The sequence below is a fragment of the Phasianus colchicus genome, chromosome 16 (genome assembly GCF_987193195.1).
Source record: "Phasianus colchicus chromosome 16, bPhaCol1.hap1.1, whole genome shotgun sequence".
Lineage (NCBI taxonomy): Eukaryota > Metazoa > Chordata > Aves > Galliformes > Phasianidae > Phasianus > Phasianus colchicus.
Window position 1 is genome coordinate 12367554 of NC_143451.1, and position 19881 is coordinate 12387434.

The window sequence follows — 19881 nt, forward strand, 5'->3', positions numbered from 1 at the left end:
GCTTGTCAGCTGGGTGGACTGGCTGTTAGGGGTGTCCTTGTGCCCAAACCGTGCCCACACGCCAGGGCTGGGATTCAGGGATCACCCAAGTATAACATGGATGGGGACAGCAGGGAGATGTGGGAAAAAATGCATATGTAACAAGGTAGTTAGGGATAAAGCTGCAGAAAACCATGTCTAAAGTCAGGTAGCCAAAAATTTTAGATAAATAAGAGTGGCAGGGCTGGCAAGGCTGAGTGTCTCAGTGTTTGCTGCTGTGCAGGTTGCTGCCTCCCCTGCCAGGCTGTGCTTGTGGGAGCTGTTGTGATCCGGAGGAGCTGTCTCTCAGCCCAACAGCCAGCCATTGTTTTGGATCCCTGCCCTCATCTGCCATATGTACCCTCGCTTCACCAGACCCTTTCCTGTTGCACGGTTTGGCAGGAGAGTGTGGATTCCCTCTAAGGGACTGGATTGCAGAACGGAGCCTGATGTTTTTGTGAGCGTCTGCAGGAGGACAGGGCTTCGGGGTGCACCCAGTGCTCCCAGTTTGTGAGGGCGTAAGGAGCCTCCTCAGGTGGCTCAGATCTCCCCCATGAGATGTGCTGAGCACAGCTGCGTGGTTGGGTGCAGGGGTTTAGCTGGCTCCTTCCAACAGGGTGATGCTTCCAGGAACCCCTCTTAGCAAGAGTGGGGCCGCGCAGACAGCCCTGCTCTGTCCTCCGGGCCTTGAACTCAGTACTTTGTGCAGACGGCTTTTCCAAGCTTCTCATCTGTGATGGCACTGGTTTGTCTCTTAGGGCACAGCCGCTCTGAAGATGACTGTGGGGACGAGAGGAGTCGTCACCGGGACGGCCACCTCCTGGCAGGGCGGCTGGAGCGGGACCAGGAGAAGCTGCTCAGGTGAGGGTTGTGCCTGCCCCGTGCATTGTGTTCCCGTCCTCCTGCAGCACTCAGACCCTCTCATTCTCTCCCTTGCCTCCCTCATGACCAGAGAGAGCAAAGAGCTGGTGGATTTCGCTCGGATCCACCCCTCCGGCTGTGCCACGAACGGTTTGAACTCCAACCTGATGGTGACGGGAGGTCCGGCCTTGGCGGGCTCCGGGCGCTGGTCCACAGACCCGGCTTCGCACTTGGCAGCGCACCCCTGGCTCCCCCGAACTGGCAGCCCCTCCATGTGGCTGGCCGGCCACCCCTACGGTGAGTGCCCTAGAGGCACCCCAGGGCGCCCACAGCAATGCAACCCACTGCTGAGTGCCCAGGGAGGCTGCTCTCTGACTACATGGGAACGGGAACGCGGTGTTTTGGAGCCATCAAAGAGCAGATGAATTGTTGCGTGCATCCCCTCAGTTGTGATTGTGGTGTTTCTTCTTTCAGGACTTGGCCACCCATCCCTGCACCAGGGCATGACTCCAGGCTTCCCCCCTGCCATGGGAGGGGCCCTCCCTTCTGCCTACCAGTTTGCCAGAGACCCGCAGTCGGGGCAGCTTGTTGTTATCCCCAGTGAGCACTTGCCGCACTTTGGTAAGGACGTGAGTGTATTCCTGAGGAGGGGAAGTGGCTTTGGAGTTGGCTCAGTGGGAATGTGCATATCCAGGGAGAGCAGAAACCAGTTCTAGGTGGCCATGGGCTTGCTTCTTGTTACATTGCGTTTTGGAAATGAAGATGTGTTATCTTCAACACTGATTTCTTACCCTGTAGAGAACCACATAGAGTTTGGATCCCTGGTTAGGAGAATTTGCCCTTGGGATCAACCAAGGGTGGGCAAGCCAAGGCTGAGAGAGCACAGCAAGTCAGACGGCCCCAGAAGTGGGGGAGAAGGACAACATGCTTTCCCCTTTGCGTTTCTGATAGTGTTTTTGCATGGCTTGATGTTAAGTGTCCCCTCACCATGGAGTTGGGTTAGAGACTCTTGCCCTGAACAGCCCTTAATCCTCTAACCGTGCTTGTTTTGCAGCGGAGCTGATGGACCGGGCTCCCCCCCTGTGGCCTGCCATGTACCCCCCGACCCGGAGCTCCCTGCAGCACGCTCACCAGCTCCAGCTCCTCTCCCATCAGCAGCTGCTGCGGCAGCACGAGCTGTACATCCTGCAGCAGCAAGCAGCACATGCCATGGAGCTACAGCGGAGCGCTCAGCTCGTGGTACGTCTTGGAGAGCATCTAGCTTAGAGGTGGAAGCCCGAAGTTGGGTTGTCTAGGGGGTTTGTTGTAGAGAGCCTGAGTGGTGTCAGGAGAGCTGCTCCATGGCATGGCTGTGATTCCTTCCCTAGGGATGGCTCTGTTTATTGAGTGCTTTCATCCCTGCTCACCTCCAGGCAGACCTCCTGCAGTGGCTTGAAGGAGCAGCTGCAGTTCTGGCAGTGATTGCTTTGGGTCCTTGAAACCAGCTCCTATTCACCAGAAGGTTTTGGCAACCGTTAGGTTTCATTTGGGTGTGTTTTGCACCCAGTTAATTTTTGTAGTGGTGATCTGTTTTTAGGCCTTAGCTTTATATTTGTGCTTGCCAAGCTGGAGGCTTAGAAATAGAAACCATTTTTTTTTTTTGGGCTGCATTTGAAAGCTGAGACACCCTTCCCATGACTCCTGGATCTGGAACTTCATAAAAAAGGCTATTATAAGCCTTGGTGAGTCCCAGAGGAGTCTCCATCTCTTTCTGCCAGTGCTTCCTATCAGATCTTCATCCAGGTCCAGGAGACCTTTCTTACCTCTGAGCACTTTAACCCTTCTCTGTCCCAGCACGCTTCTGCCTGGGAGGTGTTAGTTTAGGATCAGCATCTCCCTCTATCACATTGGCCTTAAAATGCTGTTGCAGTTGGTAGCACGTTTTATTCCAGTTGTGTTGGATAAAGATTTGGTTTCATTTGGTGGTAGATCTGTGCTGCTCTCCAGGAGCAGGTGGAGATGTGCTGAGTTTTGCTCTGTTCTTATCACAGGAGAGGTTGAAGGCAAATGAACAGCGTGCAGATATGGAAGAGAAGGTGACGAAAAGGAGCCTGGACAGTGCCAAATCAGGCCTGTCCTCCTCTGCCCCAGGACTGGTACACCGAAAGCCACCCGTGCTGTCGCCCAGCGCCTCCACATCCTACAGCAAGGCTGTGAGTCCACCTCCCCTCTCTCCCAGGGCCTCACCCGTGTCTGTGCTCAAAGCTGAGGTGATCCAAAAGATGGAGGAGCCACCTTCGCAGCCAGCCTACTCCTACCCTGCCACCCCCAGCTCCCACCCCTCCAGCCCGCCCCCCGCCTCTCCACCCCCTGCCCCTGCCATCCCTCCAAAGGAAGAGGCACCCGAGTCCGTGGAGAAGAAAGACCTGGAATTGGAAAAAGAGGCTGCTGGTCCATTTCAGGCCTTGTTCCAAGGTAAGAGAGCCCTGCTTTGACAGAGTCCCATTGTGTTTGTGCCTGCCTCCCTTTTTTCTCCTCAGCTCTTTCCTGCTTCCATCCCTTTCCCTAAAGAAAACCATGTCGCGCCTCCGTAAAAGGCAGGGGAGAGGCAGGCAGCAGAGTGCTGTGGTTGGCTGGGATCATTGCTTGGGTTCTAGGGGCACCTGGTGCTGTGGGCTCTGTTCTTCCCTTGGGTTGAACCTGGGTTGGTTCCTCCGGAGCTGAGATCTCCATGGGAGGATGAATGCAGGATGCAGAATCCCACTGTAGTTGCTGGAGATATGCAGAAGGGACATTTCTGGTGCTGCAGCCTAAGGCAGAGCTTGGCAGCTTGGCCAGAAGAGAGATGCCCAAGTAGCTACTGTGAGAATAGGAAGAGTTGTGAATTGATGGAAGCAAAGGGAACCCATCCCTGTGCCTCCATGAGGGAAGACACATTGGAGACCTTGCCATTACACAGCCTGTCCCTTCCGATGTCTTGCAGAGATCCCCCCGGGATATCCATTCCAGTCCTTGCCTCCCTCCTTCGGCAGACACTACCCCTACCTCCTCCAGCCCACCGCGGCGGCTGATGCAGACGGCCTGGCTCCCGATGTCCCGCTGCCTGCCGAAGGCTCTGAGCACATGGAGCTTTCTCCTGAAGTCAAACCCATCCACCTGTCTCCGTCCAAAATGCTAGAACCCATCCCAACAGCAGCAGAAGAGGAGTCGTTGGAAGAGAGGGTGAAATCGGAAGTGCAGATGGAGGAAAGCCAAGAGAGCATCTGTGAGCAGGACATGGGCGCCCTGAACATCGCCACCACTGCGGCTGTCCCAGTGCAGAACGTGGACAGCTGCAATTTGCTGTTGCATCAAGGAGAAGCCTTGGGTGCTATGGAACAGGACCAGGAAGACCTCCAGAGCTGCCCACCTCCTTACCAGGTTGTGGCTTGCCAGGTGGAAGATGAGGCTCGGGCAGAGCCTGAGGGTGGAGCAGAAACCTGCTCTGTGCACATGGACTATGACAGCTCGCTAGTGCACACAGAGAGCGAGACACCTGAGATGGACTTGACTCCCCAGCAGGAAGAGGCCTCTGTAGCCATGGATCTGCAGGGTGCTGATGTGCCCCGGGGCAGGGAGTTTCCCAGCCTGCCCCCTGAGGAGGGTGAGCAGGGGCCAGAGATGCCCTCCTACCCAGATGAGGCAATCTCTTGCCAAATCCCGACTCTGGACATCAAGCCGGGTGACCCGCTGGCGGGGATGAACGCTTTGGTGGCTGCCACGGAAATGCCTCAGGCTTGTTCTTTGTTGACTACTGCCAGCGTCGCTCCATCCCAGATGCAGATGGAGGTGTTACCTGACCAGGCCTTGGAGCACTCCTTCCTGCAAGGGATCACTTTGCTGAGTGAAATTGCAGAGATGGAGCTGGAGAAACGGAAGCAAGAAATGCAAAGTAAGTGATGGGAGCGAGGTCTGGCAGGCCTTGGGTTGAGTCAGGTCTGCTTGTGTTCTGCATGCACAGAGGAGTAGAGGCCCAGCTGAGGTCTCTTGCAGCCTCAGCCAGGCAGCAAGGAGTGATGCCCCACACTTCAGGCACTTCGGAGGGGCTTGAGGAAGGGGTTTTTGTTGTAGCAGGCTGAGCTGCACGTGGCATCTGGACTGCTCCCCCCTTCCAAAGGCCCTCCCCATGTCTAGACAGTTTGTGGTATGCATAGTGGAAATGGAGCCCCACTTGCTGCCAGGGTAACACCCTTCTGGCAGGGGCTGAGCCTGCAGTCTGTTGGGGCTTGGCACAGGAGGCCCCTGGAGCTCCAGATGATGCTTTCCAAGAGCTTGGCAGGTCCTGAAAGGATCTCACCTTCAGTAACTTCCTGAGATGAGACGTGGTGGGAGCTGCAAGCTGCAGCGTGGCGGGGTACAACGGGAGATCTCAAGTGGGGGCTGGGGTATCCCAGAGACTGCTTGATCGGGAAGGGATGAGAGCCTTTCCTTGTGCCCACCAGAGGGATAGTATCACAGGATCAACCTCTTCCCAACAGGTTCAGAGAGTTTCCCTGTCCGGCCAACGCTGGAGAGTTTGCTGGCTGCCAGCACCCACATGCTCATGGAAGTACTTTCCACCCCCTTTATGGAAAGTCTGAAAACCATCCGACTGCCTCGAGAGCTGAATCCCAACAAAAAGTACAGCTGGATGCAGAAGAAAGATGAGCCCGTAAGTAGCTCTCAGCGTGGCTGAACCTGAAAAGCCACAGCACATCCGCTCACCACTGCTTGCCCTCCCAGTTGCCGAATGCCATCCTTCTGCACTGGGCAGAACTTCCCTCTGTGTTCCTAACAGCACATGAGTTGGCATGGTGCACTTCAGCTTTCTGTCTTGTTTGTGAATCAACACCATTGATCTCAGCGGGACCCTCCGTAGCCCTAGAAGTGGTGCTTGTAATACAGAGCCAGCAGGAACTCGTATGTTACTGCTTTGGTGGGGAGAATAAGTAAAGATAGTGGCAGCAGGGTTTTTCCTTCCTTTTTCTTTCCTGACTCTTCCCCATGGGAGACACTGAGAAATTATGTTGTACCCAGCAAGTAAGTGTTCCAGGAATATTTTGATCTGTGTTTTTAAATAAGGGAGAAGAGGCTCCACGGGTGTATTTTGCTCTGCAAGTTATTTCCCAGGGAGGTTGCTCTTTCTCAGAGCTGAAACCTTGCCCAGCCACCGAGCATCTTTGCTTGGCTGGTTTTGTTCCCATACCACTCTCAGGCTGTGCCTGATGGGGGCAAAAGTGCTCTGCTCCAATATCAGCACACAGGGTGTGTGCACTGCACTGCGAAGGCACCACAATCTAGAATGGGGACCAGGACATGCCCTGACCTTCTCCACCCCTCTTGTCTCCCCCCCCCCCCCCAGATGTACTCTATCAAATCAGCCATTGAGAACATGGATGCAATGGAGCTGGACTACAGGATGAGGCTGGCGGAGCTGCAGCGGCGCTACAAGGAGAAGCAGCGGGAGCTGGTGAAGCTGCAGAGGCGCAGGGACTCCGAGTAAGTGGCAGGCTGTGCACTTGGTCTTTTCTTTTCCAGCTGGGCACCTACCACTGCCTCTCGGTCCAGGAGAGAAAACAGCCTTCCATCCCTCCCTGTCTCCTCTCCTCCTGGTATGGCTCGCCAGAGCTTTGCACAACACACTCCTAGGCTATGTGACACATCACCCCATCACTGGTGAACGCAGCTGGGAGACCATTGTTAGAGACATCCTTGGCTTCAGCAGCTCAGTTTAGCAGTTCGGTGACAGGCGAAGGTTCTGGGTTGGCTCCCGTTCTTGCTTGCTTTCTTTTTTTTTTTTTTTTCCTTTTTCTTCTTTTTGGATTTATTTGCTTTATTATTTTTCCCTGTTTGGTTTGCTTTTTGGTTGCAAAATTTGATTTTTTTTCTTTGCTGTTTTTTTTTCCTTTTTTTTTTTTTTTTGTTTTGTTGCCTTGGTTAACAGTGAAGCGTGTGGTTTTTTTAAAGGGAAAAGCATGACGAGAAAAGTAGAAGCTTGGCGAGAAGAGGCCCTGGAAGGCCCAGGAAGAGGAAACTTGGATCAAGCGCTCTGTCGCCCATTAAGGAGAGAGGGAAGAGTGACAGCAAGAGTGGAAAGTAAGGCTGGAATTCGGGGAAGATGGGAAAATGGCAGGGTCGCTGCACAGGGTCGTACTTGGGGAAAGCATCTCGGATGCAGCGGGGTCTCGCCTTGGTGATGGTCAGGGAGGATGGTCTCACATCAGTGGTGTGGAAGCGTTCAACACGAGCATGGCCTCACGGTGGGAAGGCAATGCCAGCCCATGTGTCTGCATGTTGGCTGTGGGTAGGTCAGGCAGAGTTGAGTGGTGTTGAGCGCTCGGTGTTGGGAGCTTGTCCTTGTGCCCTGTCGGGAGTACAATGCAGGAGGGTGCCATAGAGCTCATGGCAGGGATGCTGATGTCAAAAACTGGAAGGATAGGGCTGGTCCAGGTTTTCTGTTTTCTCGGGCCTTTCTGCCGCATTTCTTGTGTCTTCACCTCCTGTTCCTCTCATCAGTGGGAGTTGGTTTGGCCTGGCCTTTCTCTTTCCAGTGTCTGGGTCATTCTCTTTTCTCCTTTTTTTCTCTTATGCAAGTCCAGCCGATCTCGTTTGGATACCTGGATCTCAATTGGCCATCTGACCATCCCTTAGATGGCTAAGCCTCTCCAAAGGGAGGGCATCTCCAAGCTGCCTCCCCATTCAATTTTTTGCAAATATCCTTTTCAGTCAGATTCAGGTGCCCAGCTCCCACTGACTGCGTGCTTCTGAAGATCTGTCCTCTCGGTGGCTCTGTTTTGCTCCTCGTGTTCGGATGGCTGAGCAGGCTGGAGGCATCCAGAGGTAGCTGGAGCTGTGCATGTGTGCATGCATGAGCGTATTGGTATGCACATCCTTGTGTTACAGGAATGCAGGAGTGACCTGGTCTGAGAGGTGGAGGTGCACCTTCAGTGTACAGGGCAGGAGTTGTTGTTTTAGCTGAGTACAGTGTTCAGCAGAAAGGACAGAAGGGAGGGGAAGTGCCTAGAGACTGTCATTGGCTTTGTGGTAGCAGTGTGATATGGGCCAGCAGGCTCAGCGTGAAGGAGGTGGCAGTGAGAGCTTTCAGTGGAGGCTTGGTGGAGGTCTTTAGGTGTTGAATGATCACAGCATCCATCAGATAGTTAATGGAGGCAGCTGGGGAACAGTGAAAGACATGCATCTAATCTCGTGTTATTTTATTGTTATGTATTTACCCTTTCCTTTCCCCACAAATCCTGGAGAGAGACCAAAAACACAGTCTGCAAATGCCACTTGCAGTGGGCCAGGCTTGTGAAGCGGATGGCCTGCCCTTTGTGCAAGCTGGTCCTCATGGTGCCATTGTCCCTCCGTGCGGCCCTTACACCCTGCTTGATCAGACTGAGCATCCTGGTGCCAGGCATGGCAGCACCTCCCTGGGCCTCAGGACTCTGTCTGCACCTAGAGACCATGAAAGAAGTGGGGTAAAACCACCACAGCCAGCTCAGCTGCCTAACCTTCCTCCTGCTGAGCTGTACCAAGTTGGGTGCTTTTTCAGTGGCTGTTACTCAAGACCCCAAACACTTCCTTTCAGAGACCATCTTGTGGGTCTCTCATTTGTGTGTTGTTATCCAAGAAGGGCTCCCTGCCTCTCCTCTTTGGTGGAAAACGAGAGTCAGGCCCTCTCTGTGTCCAAACGCTGTCGCTTCACAGTGGACTTGGCTCCCATTAAGGATCCCCACTGTTCTAGGAGGCATTTTACCTCACTTTTGAGCTTGATGGGGATCACAGGGAGGAAAGCCCCCCACCTTGACCCATCCTGTGCTTGGCTTGCAGACTAAGCAAGTCCTTGTTGCTCTCTGAAGACTCTGAGACTGGCGAGGGCATGAAGAAGAGGCACAAAGGGGCCCTCCCGGAGGAGGATGACGATGTGGAGAGCGGCAGTGGCAAGATGAAAGGGAGGAACCAGAGCTGGGAAGAACACGATGCTGCTCCCAGCTTCTCAAACGAGGTCAGTGCCCTCGTGGGGAATGCGGAGCCACAGGCCAAAAGCAGATCTTTTTCCCACTTTGCCTGGTGTTGGCTTACTTTGAATAACTCCTCCTGATCTTTCAGCATCTGTTCTCAGTTCACGTGTGTTCAGCAGCTCCTCATGGAAGGGCTGTGTGCAGCAGAGGGGTGTTTGCAGAAGCTAATGCTGGCTGATGGAGGTTGGGTCTTTCTGATAATCGGTAGGGAGGCTAGCACCTTCGAGCCAGCCAGAGAGTTGCAGTGTTGTACTAGCTCAGAATCCAGAGCAGTGGTTGTATTACTGCTCTGGCTGTTGAGGCAGAAGTGGGTGACTGACTTTTCGAGGCGAGAGAAGAACGGAGTGCAGTCTCAATGTTTTAAATGCAGGGTCTTCCTTTGCTCCTGTTGAAGGAATGAGAAAATTACTGGAGCTTTAAGCTGCTGTTGAAATCCAAAATGCATACAGGCAGAGTACTGAGTTATAGCTGCTGTTATCTAGCTTTAACACATGTAAAGTAAATTTACTTTTTTTCAAAGTGCAAGAAAATATGGAAAAAGAATGTAACAGCCCTGGCTGTAATGCAGTAGTGCTGATGCTCTTGCTGAGAGGTATTTGGGTATTATTGGCATCTCTGCTACTGTAGCTGGTTGCTTGTATGGAAATATGTATTTATTTGGCTGGAATTTGGGGTAAAGAAGACTTACAATCCCTGTGATCTAGAGAACAGCTTGTAAACCAAACCCAAACAAATCCTAAAAAACAGAGAGTGTTGAGAAGAAAAGAATTCCAAGCTACGTTAATTTGTGAATATATTTCTTTTGGAAGAAAACTCAGTTTTTCTGAGTTATCTTTGAGATTATATATTACTTTATGAGGGTGAAGCTGCCCCATTTGCCATTGTCTTTCTCCCTAGCACCACGATGGGAGTGAGGATCCTCCTTTTGAGGCATTATTAATTGACAAGCACAGGAGACTGAAATGAGGGTAGTTAAAAATCCTGGGGTCTGCCATGATACCTGCTTTGTGTTCACCTGCATCCCTTCCTTTCACCTTGACAGTTAAAGCTTAAGAAAAAGAAAGTACCATCGGATCAGGAACAGCTGGCCAGCAAGCTCGACAAGGCCCTGTCGCTCACCAAACAAGACAAACTCAAATCCCCCTTCAAGTTTGCTGACAGCTCTGGGGGGAAGCTGAAAGCTGGTGGAGGTGGCAGCAGGTACCTTCCTTCTCATGAGGCTCTGCCAAGTAAGGAGGAGAAGAAGAGCCTGTCCAAAAACCTGGGCCTGTCCCTGAAATCCACCAAGGAAGGTAAAAACAAAGTGGCTGCCAAAATGAAGAAGATGGAGGTGGGATTAAAAGTCAAAAATCAGCTGAAGGTTTCCCATTCACCAGCAATATCTGAAGTTAGCAGCTACTCCTATAGTAAGTAATCCCTCATTTATCTCTTGTTGTGGTGTAACCTGTTGTGTGGGCTTGTGGCCGGGGTTTCTGACCTCTTGTAAATGTTCTTGGAGATGGGTCTGGTTTTGCTCGTGGGCGGAAGGTGACTTCTCCTTGGTTAATCCATGCTGCTGCATCTTTGGGCTGAGTGTAAGATGTCCACCCAACTTGCCCCATCCGAGAGGTAGCAGACGTTGCCTTGTCCCTTCCTGGCCTGTGTTGCTTGTCTCTGGGGAAGAAGTAGTAAAATCATGTCCTTGCTTTCAGTGCGAGTAGACACTCTCCATCTAGCTGCAAGATGAGTTCTCACTGCCTCTTCTTAGGAACTGGTTAGTAGAGACAACTTAGTGAGTTGGGTGGGTTTAAGCTGTGGAGGCAGGTAGGAAGGGCATAGTCTGCAGGGAAGATTGATGTCTGAAGGATTGTGCTGCCTTTCTGCAGTATTGTGGCCCGATTCCTGGGTGGCTGTGTACAGCCTTCCCTTCGGAATTAGTCTGCTCCGTGGCATCCTACATACCGGTGTGCCCAAAGTGCACCCAAGGCAAAGATTCCTGCAGACACCATTACAGAAAGAAAAATCTGAATTGCAGATAGCATTAGGAAGATGTAGGACCAGGCATGGAAGAGTCTTTAATGGCTCAGGCAGACAGTGGGGCAGAGAAGCATGTGCAGGACTTGAAGTTTATGGTCTGAGGCCTGGTAGCTCACTTACTTACACATCTTGTCCTTTGTTGCAGCTAATTAAGTCCCACGTTAAAGATCTTATGGGGTATTTGTATGCATAACAAATGTATGTGGCAGCAGTACAAGACCAGTTTAGAAATTTCACTAATGGGGAAGATGATGAGGTAGTGACTCCACACAAACAGATGTTTGGCATGAAAACAACCATTTACGTGGCAAAATAGGAGCCATTGTGTTCACTGGACTAGAACACAGCTTTTGACTGGTTGTGCTTTACAGACCACTCCGTAGTACTGCTCTTCAGTGTACTTCAGTCCCAGGAAAGGACCCATGCCTCCTCAGCTGGGAGCTGTGGAGCTGCTGGGGAGGTAAGCAGGGTTAGAGAGGAGGCACAGCCCCTTGCTGGGAGGAGCTTTCACTGTATTCTTGCACTTGGTGCTGCGATTTCAAGGAGATCAAAATCTCCTTCCTGGACCCAAAGGAGCAAGAGAGCTGCTGTCCAGGTCCTCTCCTTTCCAGCAAGTGTCCTGATGTAGGACTGTGCCCGTGTCACCACATGTATCTCAGAGCAGGAGGATTATTGTTACCGAGGAACCAACTCTGGAATGGCTCAGCTTTGATACGTGTTCTTTCAGCTGTGTGCCAAGTTCAAGGAAAGGGCCTTAGGCAGTCATCTGGTCACTCAAGCGTGGTGGATTTGGAAAGGCAGGTTGAGCATATGGCAGCACCTCCTGTGACTGGTGGGCTGCCCTTGTGGAGGAGAGTGGGACCGGTGCCAAATGCTTGTGCCTCCTCCTGACCTCATGGTTCTCTAGCTGGAGTCCTGAAAAACTTGGGCATGGATCCGGAGGGTGAGCTGAGTATCCTGTTCCCATCCATGTTAATGGAAGTGAGGTTCATCCGATCTTCTGTGTATTTGGACTTTGGACCTCCTAAGCTGCCACCCCTTGTTCCTTCCTCTCCACAACTGACACAATGGAGATGGGGAGTGATGTGCAGCTGGGGCTGACACTGGAGAGCATCTGCTGCTGCCTGCATGCTAGAAAGGTCCATGTCCATAATGTTACGGAGTCAGTTGTGCGTTTGTGAGCTGGGATGTGACACTTCAAACCTGCTTCTATCACATCCAGGGGCACCGTACATTTCTGCTGTGCTCATCTGACACTGGAGAGGATTGTTGTATAAAACTCACCGTCTGCAGCTTGGTAAAATGGGCCAAGGAGTTTGGTCACTGTTCTGTTTCGGTGTACTCTGTGCTGCTGAGTTTCTGGGGTGCTGTGTTTGGAGTTGGGCGTGTTGCCCCTTAGCAGCTGGGGTTGCTCTGGCTGTGTCAGAAACCGTTCAAGAGAGTCAGTTTGTGTAGAAATGGGATAAAGTCAGAGGATAAAGCTGAGGTTGATTGGGGTTGATCGGCCAGTCATTGGCATCGCTGCACCTTTGGTGGCTGTCTGGAAAGGTCTGTCTCAGCTTTCTGTTCCTGAGCTGAGAGCAGGCCTTGGATCCTGCTGTAAGGCAGAAAGGATCGCTGGATCTAGATGGAGAGTGTTTATTTCTAACAGAAAGAAGGAGGTGTGTATGTCTGTGTTTATTCGGCTCGCAGCTGACCTGTGGCTCGTGACGGAGGCCTGGCAGGAAGGACAGGGCGCCGCGCAGCCCCTCGTGGTGCAAAGCCCCTTCACCCAGAAACACACGAAAACAGCCCTCTGTCCCCCTCTGAAACCCCCCCAAACCCCGTTCCCTGAGGTAACGCTGTTCCCACCCGCTCTGACTGCAGATACGGACTCGGAGGAGGAGGAGGAGGGATCCCTGAGGGACGAGTGGCCGGCGCAGCCCCCCTCCGCCCCCAAGCCGCGGCCGCCTGGCCTCTACAGCACGGCGGCCAGGAAGGGCGGCCGGGCGGCCGGCGGCCCCAAGGCGGCCCCGCGCGGTGTGGCGGCCGGGCGGCCGCTGAAAGCCAAGGCGGCGGCGGGCCGCAAGCAGCCCTTCTGCCTGCTGCTGCGGGAGGCCGAGGCGGGATCTTCCTTCAGCGACTCCTCGGAGGACTCGTTCGATCAAGGTTACTAGCTTATAGCAAACGCACCCCTCCACCGTGTCTGCGTGGGGCGGGCGGGGGGCGAGCAGGGCCCTCGGGCCGGGGTCAGCCATTTTGATGGTCGCAGCCAGGGCGGCCATCTTTGTTCTTGGCAGCGTAGCCTGCTGTATCAGCCCGACGGTTATTTTTTATCCTTTTTGTACCTGTATCGTTGTGATATTATGACCGACTGGCTCTTTTAGAGCTTTTATATCGACTGGGTTTTAGAGTTCACCTCTCCCTACTTTCCTGCTCCCTTCCTCCCTTCAGTTTCTCCCTCACTTTCTTCCTTGCTGCCACCACCACCATTATATTCTTTTTATTACTCTTATTATTATTTTATCTCTTATTATTTTATTTTGGCATGGGCCTTGAAGAGGCTTGGAAGGAGCTTTTGTTTTGTTTTGTTTTGCTTTTCTTCCCCTTTTTCAGTTGCATTCCTTTACTTTCCGTTATTACCATTTTTTTACTGCCGGGATACTGTTGTGTGGCCGTGTGACTTGATGTTTGTACTGCGATTTGGTATACCAAGCTTTATTAAACATATCGAGTTCATTTTTAACTAAACCTGTGTACTTGTCTCTCTTGCTGTGTCTCTTAGCAGGCGATTAGGTTGCCGCTTCACTCCATCCTGCTCTGCATCCCTCTCCTGCTCCCACTCCCCATGAGTAGAACTGGAATTAACCTAGTCTGGGTACTCTCTATTATTCAAATATCCCTGCTAGCAATTGTCGCTCGCTGCCTTTGTCCAAATCAAGGCCTCTCTCCCACCCCCACTCCTTTTATTTCGTTTTTATTTTGCTCATCCGTTTTATGGTTTTTTTTTTTTTTACTATTATTTACAGCTGTTTTCTTGTGTTGTTAGGCTCTCAAGGCAGGCAGGTAAATCGTGAAGGCTCTCTGTCCTCATTGCTGCTGTGCGTAAGGTCCCCGTTATTTGACAGATAGGCATTTTTTCTTTTCAGAACATACTCAGCAAGTTTTTATGTCCCTTTTGGGTGGTAAATGTTTTTCAGATGCCCGCACATAATCCGTAGCGCTCAAGGATGTGATAATTACTGCATTAAATTTGACTGCAGTTTCCCTCCCCCACCCTCACCCCAATTTTTTTTTTCCTTACAGCTTCTTTTTGTCAGCCTGTCATTAGTACTTCAGTGGGAAAAGAGATTACTTGAGACTTTTCCTCCAGAGGCACAAGGGGTTTCTGTTTTAGAGCGCGCTCATTAAATAATAATCATGGGGAAAGGTCATTTTAATGAGCCCTCAGCTCCCAAAAGAAAGTAGCTCGTCTGGGCTGAATGCTAAGCAAGAGCATCCCCAGTTGTTATCGCCTACGTTACACAGCAGAGCTGCATGCAGCACAGCAAAAGCCTTTTAGCGTTTCACACTGCTCAGACAGTTGTTAATTGAAAATGGGGCTGGATAATTTTGCTTTGGTTTTGTTATTCTTAGTTTTTGATCTTAATCTCCTCCACACACCTGTTTTTTCTTCCCTCCAAACCCATCCTCCAAAGAAAGGCTATTCGAGCTGAAAAAAAAACCAAACCATCTATTTCAAACAGCAGAAAGATACAGAAGTAGTTTGATGTGACTCTGGGCTGGGCCCACCAGTGCATCTAAAAGAAAACTAAAAAGAAGTCTGTTTCAGAGAAATCAAATTTATTCCTCAGAGAACCCAAGCTGTTCTGGGGACAGTGGATTTCAAGTAAGGGAGAGTTTGCCACATCTCCATGAAGAGTCTGTGTTACTTCCGTTCAGCTTGACATCTCTTCCCTTCCCTGTTTCTTTCTGCATCTTTTCTTTGTTTATTTTGCTGCTTTTGGAAATTTTGAGGGTATCAGTCCCTTTTTGATGCTATGTTCTTGAGTTTTGGGGCTTTGCTTTTTGGTTTTGCTCCAGATAGCAGATAGGTAACCTGTCCCTAGATGAGCTTTGTCGATTTTTCAAGTGACCTGTTTTGCTTTTTTAAAACACAGCTATCCCGGTTTTATGGGATAAAGTCTGGGGAAGGGAGGGGGATACGGGAGGAGGTTGGGGTGTCTGGAACAAATGGGGAAAGGCGTTGTAAATCCCTCAGAGGTGTCATTTGATGGTGGGGAAACCAAAGATGCAAATCCTCCGGGGGTGGGAGGTGGGCACGGAGGGGCGGTTGGGAGGGATGACTGGTTACAGTTTTGTTTTTTCTTCAAATGGTTTTTGGTTTTGTTTGTTTATTTGCTTGTTTTGTTTAGTTCTTTGTCAGAAACATTTCTTGAAGGGATATTTGGGTAATAGGGTTTCTAATGGCTTTCCCTGATACTAAACCGATTAATAACCTCAGCTTTTCTAGAAGTGCTCGCTTTCTCCTTGCAGCTGCTTGGCCAACCCTTTCACCCCTGCCCCTATCCATGATGCTTTGAATGTCTGTGTCGGTCTCTTGCATTTGCTCTCACGCTGCACTAAAGAAGCAAAGTGGTTGGCTGGTTGTAGGGCAGACACTTCTCAGCGAGGGTCACTAACCATGAACCTGAACCTTGACCATTGTTATGTAGGTAGGCAAAATAATTTTCTTTATGTCATCTGTCAGCCTCAGATGTTTCGATGTTACCTCCGTGAATAATGACACGTAGATCTTTGCACTCTCTTGTTTTTTTTGGTATAATTTTCAAGATGATCGCTGTCCACTTTTGACTTTCCTCTGTCCATGTAGAGTTTTGCATGGAACATTTGCTTGAGTGTCTGTGTTTGAGGACTCCAGAAATGCTTTTCTGTTTGCTGTTTGATTTTCTCTTGGAGAACCCCTTATCCTAGCAGAAAGGAGTATTTTTTTTTTTTTGATAGATACAAGATGAGAAGCCACGGAATTGCCTGCAAAGGCTCTGCCTCTCTGCAGCTGAAAGATTTCCTGGGCCACGATGCAGACTGCTTGCTGCTGGGGCAGTGGGTATCATGACCCTACCACTGTGTGCGTCAGATGTAGGACTAGCTGCAGGAGAACTTGTTTTTGTCTGCCTTGAGATAGTTGCAGGGACACACAGATTCCTTGTCGACCAAACATAGCACTGCTGTTAACGACAGTGAGCGAAGCCTATGGTGTTTCATCCAGTGACCTTGCAGAGGAAACTGCCAGTAGAGGCTGAAGCTACATAGGGTCTTCAGAGGCTATCAGGATAGGGAATGCCATGAAGTTTCCATGACCAAAGACCCACATTTTTTCTTCTCAATAGACTGTATCCCTGGAGAGATGAATGCCTTCTTCCTTGCTCTCCTTAACTTGGAGGGTGATTTTTCCCCCTTGAAAGAAATGATGGAATGTTTTTCTGCTGTTTTTTTCCAAGCAGTGTGGATAACTGTTTCCCCGTGCAACCAATCCTGTGCAATCATTGTAATATTTTAATAGTTTTTAATAAGCACTTCTGGAGTCAGCAGCGCCGCACACATGGAGGAAAAATCTACGACTGATGAGAATTGGTTTGTTTGGCATTAAAAAAAAAAAAGAAAGAAAGAAAGACAATCTTAAATTGGAGATTTGAAAATAGGTAACCTCCAGAGTTTGGACCGATCACACAAATCAGATGTCAATGACCCAGGAGCTGTCTAAAGTCTGCCTGTACTTAGCCTGCTTTGTATGCTGTAGGCCTGCTTGGTGTTATGAAAAAAATCATGCTATTTTTTTTTTACAGTGTGAAATGACTCTTCTAAGTGTGTGTTTTTACCCCCCCCTTCCCAAACCTCTCCTCCCCATGCCCTACTCAGTCCATCCTGTTACATCAGTCTGTAAAAACCAAACTGCTTAACCGATCTCCACTCATCTTCATTTATTCCTCTCCTACAGTAAAATGCCATAAAAAAAAAAAAAACAAACAGTGAGAAAGTTCAGTATTTTCAATTGGTGTTGCTTCTGAATTTAATGCAGGTAAACATTTTGGGAAAAAAAGAAAACCTTTGACTTGAGCTTATCTGGCTTCACCAGCATTTCAGTATGACTTCTTGTTTGTTTTGGCTGCAGGATTGTATGCATACGGTGTGACTGTGTGTGTGGGTGTGTACACACATATACATGCTCTTAATGATGGCAGCAATGTTTCACTTGATATGTTTTCTCCTCAGCCTTGCTCAGTGTTTACAGAATTACAACCAGAAGAGAGAAAGAAAAAGATATTTCAGAATGTTTTTTGTCCCACCGTTAATTATTGGCAGCTGAAAAGATGGAGGCTTTGGTTGTGCAAAAGCATCTGTGCGTGCTTCGTTTTAAGCCCACAGATAGGTTGGGTACCTATCTGTATCCTATAGGATAGCAGGAGTCAGACTCAAGCTTCAGATTCTGTACAGCCATTGCACTGAGCTGCGGAGAACCAGCAGGAATATCTTTGCCACCAGGGCTGTGAAGGTGGGGACTCGGTTTAGAAGTGGGTTTGGAGGGAAGCCCCAGACGTGCTGTCTTGGTTTCGTTCGGTCGTTTTTGTCTCTTGGCACTTCAGGAGGAAGAGGAGCAGAGTGAGCAAGAGCTGCACTTGTGGTGGGGAAGGATAGAGCTGTGAGTGAAGGCTGCGAACGTGCTCTAACGTGTTGTTCTTTTTCAGGCTGCAGGTTGAATCTCCTGCAGTTAGAAATATAAGTGTTTTGGTAATAATGCTGACAAGAGACTGTCTCTGGTTGTCTCTCCGTAGCGTGACACCGTATATTTGAAGGAGGTTAGAATAACTGCTGGGTGCATTATTGCATCGTACGTTTTCCGTGGCGTGAGTAATGGCTGCTTTCAGCGTGCCTTTTAAATCTGCTTCACCTCGGTGCCTTTGAAATACGGGAGCTGCTCGGTGCCCTCGTGCCCTTGTGGCTGCAGAGCCCACGTTGGCTGGGGTGGAAGAGGAGTCTTCAAGCACTGAGCGAGAAGTGTGCTCGTGCTGCATGGTATGCATATGGGACAGGTTGTGAAGGGGTTTTCCTGCAAAACATCCCCTTTTTTTTGCCTGCTTTCTGTTCTCAGCTCACCTGGCTCTCTGGGTCTAGCAGGAAGGGCTGCATGGGCTGATCTTTCTGATTTTGTGGAGCAGTACTGAATTCAGAGCCCAGTTGGATGCATGGTTGGAGTCTCAAATAAGGGGCACTTGTTGGAGTAGGGCGTCCCACTTTGGAGTAGAACAGAGCTGGTGTAGGAACTCAGGCACTGTTTTGCTGCTTGCAGGCAGGTGGCTTCTGCAGCTCAGAATAGCTGAGGTCATCTGGATGTGTTTTCTTCTTGGCAAAACATGGTAGAAAAACAGCCGTTGTGCCCCTTCTTGTGTTAGGGAAAGGAATCTGATCCTAATTTGGTGTGGATTGGTTTTTTTGCATGTGGTTTTTGTGCAAGGAGTGAACAGGGCTGTTAATGTCTTGGTATTCACTGCAAGACTGTTGGGTTAGCAGCAATTCTCTATCAAAAGCATCGTGTGAGCCACTGAGGTGTGGAAGGGCTTTCTGTGCAGTCAACAATTAGTATTCCGTGTCCATCTGATGTATGCTGTTGGAAAAAAACAAAAGTGTCACTCATTACTTCATTGGATGAAATGCAAGGATGAGAGCTCTGCTTTCTGATATCCCTGCGATTTCTGAAGTCACGGAAAAAAACAACCCAAAGTGGAAAAACAACACTTGTGTTATTGCATTTTTTTTTTTTAACAACCAAGTGTCAGGAACATTTTTATCTATCCCCGAGGGCAGCAGTGGAAAGAAAAGGATTTTCGTGTTTGTTGCAGCTGATGCTGAAGGGATCTGGTTTCCCATTTGGCCAGCTGGCAGGCGCTGGTGGGCAGTGGAGGCTCAGGGAGCAGAGCAGGGCTCCTGCTAGTGGTGGGAATCTTTCAGCAGCCTCGGTGATGCTATTTAAGCCTTCATGTTTTTCAGACCTAGTTTTTGCAGTTAGAAAGACCCCAAACATACGTATATATATGTATATGTGCTCGTGTGTGTGTGTGTGTGTGTGTGTGTGTGTGTGTGTGTATGTGTGGTGTTTGTGCAGTGACTCTCACCAGCACTAACTATGGATGAGATGTATTTAAAACTAATTGCCTTTGGGCTGATGGGCAGACCCTTGGGAAGTGCTGTCGGGATGGGAGCGATACCCCTCTCAGAGCATCTGCCCCACGTGCCTGCTGTGCACACGCTGTAAGGAAAACCCCAGCCCAGTGCTCTGTGTGTGCCAGCCCAGGCTGATTTCTGGGCCAGAGCTCCACCTGGGGCTGTGGGCAGCTCACTCTGCCTTTTCTGCACTGTAGAGAGGGAAGCAAAAGGCACAGAGGGTTTTGAGGCAGAGTGTTTCACTACTCTCGTTGCCATCTCTAGTACTAACTTTTGAAGTTTGCTCCCTGTAAATGTCATTTTCTCCCTTTGTGTCCTTTCATCTGCAGATACAGTTTTCCTTCTTCTGCATTCCAAACACATCACTTTCAAATTATTATTTCCCTCCTTCCTCCTCTCTTTGCATTTTTGCCTCCTGCCCCTTCTCCATGTCCTCCTCGCCTCCTGCCGCAATGCAGGCTGATCTCTGGTATTCCCCTTCTGTCCTGAGCTCTGGTTCTGATTACACTAATGGATTTTGTTATGGAGGAAGAAGTGGTGGGTGGGAGGGGAATCCCACAGCTCCAGGGTTGGGATTTTCAAAGGAGTTAAGCTTTTAATTTCTCCTTGAAAGCTGCAGGGAAGGGGTGCGTGGCTTCCTTTTCAACACCTTGCTTTTCCCTCTCCTGCTTAGGATGAGTCCTCTGCTATACCTTGTGTTGCCATGTCCCCCATGGGTGGTAGTAGGCAGGGTGATACCAGCTGTATGACCACAAAGATGTGTGTCTGC

The 19881-nt window shown here is 50.2% G+C and overlaps 1 protein-coding gene across 5 annotated transcripts in view; it reads left to right on the forward strand.

Annotated features, from left to right (window-relative positions):
- The window catches only part of TNRC18 (trinucleotide repeat containing 18), a 48569-nt gene that overhangs the window by 16729 nt on the left and 11959 nt on the right, over window positions 1-19881 (forward strand). For 4 of the 5 annotated variants that reach the window (XM_090151197.1, XM_090151199.1, XM_090151196.1 and 1 more), the window contains 12 exons: window positions 777-879; window positions 971-1176; window positions 1354-1500; window positions 1934-2118; window positions 2910-3333; window positions 3842-4789; window positions 5376-5548; window positions 6239-6375; window positions 6844-6972; window positions 8707-8881; window positions 9940-10303; window positions 12780-13061. In XM_090151197.1, coding sequence (XP_090007323.1) covers window positions 777-879; window positions 971-1176; window positions 1354-1500; window positions 1934-2118; window positions 2910-3333; window positions 3842-4789; window positions 5376-5548; window positions 6239-6375; window positions 6844-6972; window positions 8707-8881; window positions 9940-10303; window positions 12780-13061 — 3273 coding nt within the window. The remainder of the gene's footprint in view (window positions 1-776; window positions 880-970; window positions 1177-1353; window positions 1501-1933; window positions 2119-2909; window positions 3334-3841; window positions 4790-5375; window positions 5549-6238; window positions 6376-6843; window positions 6973-8706; window positions 8882-9939; window positions 10304-12779; window positions 13062-19881) is intronic. The other variant, XM_090151198.1, reaches the window with a different exon arrangement.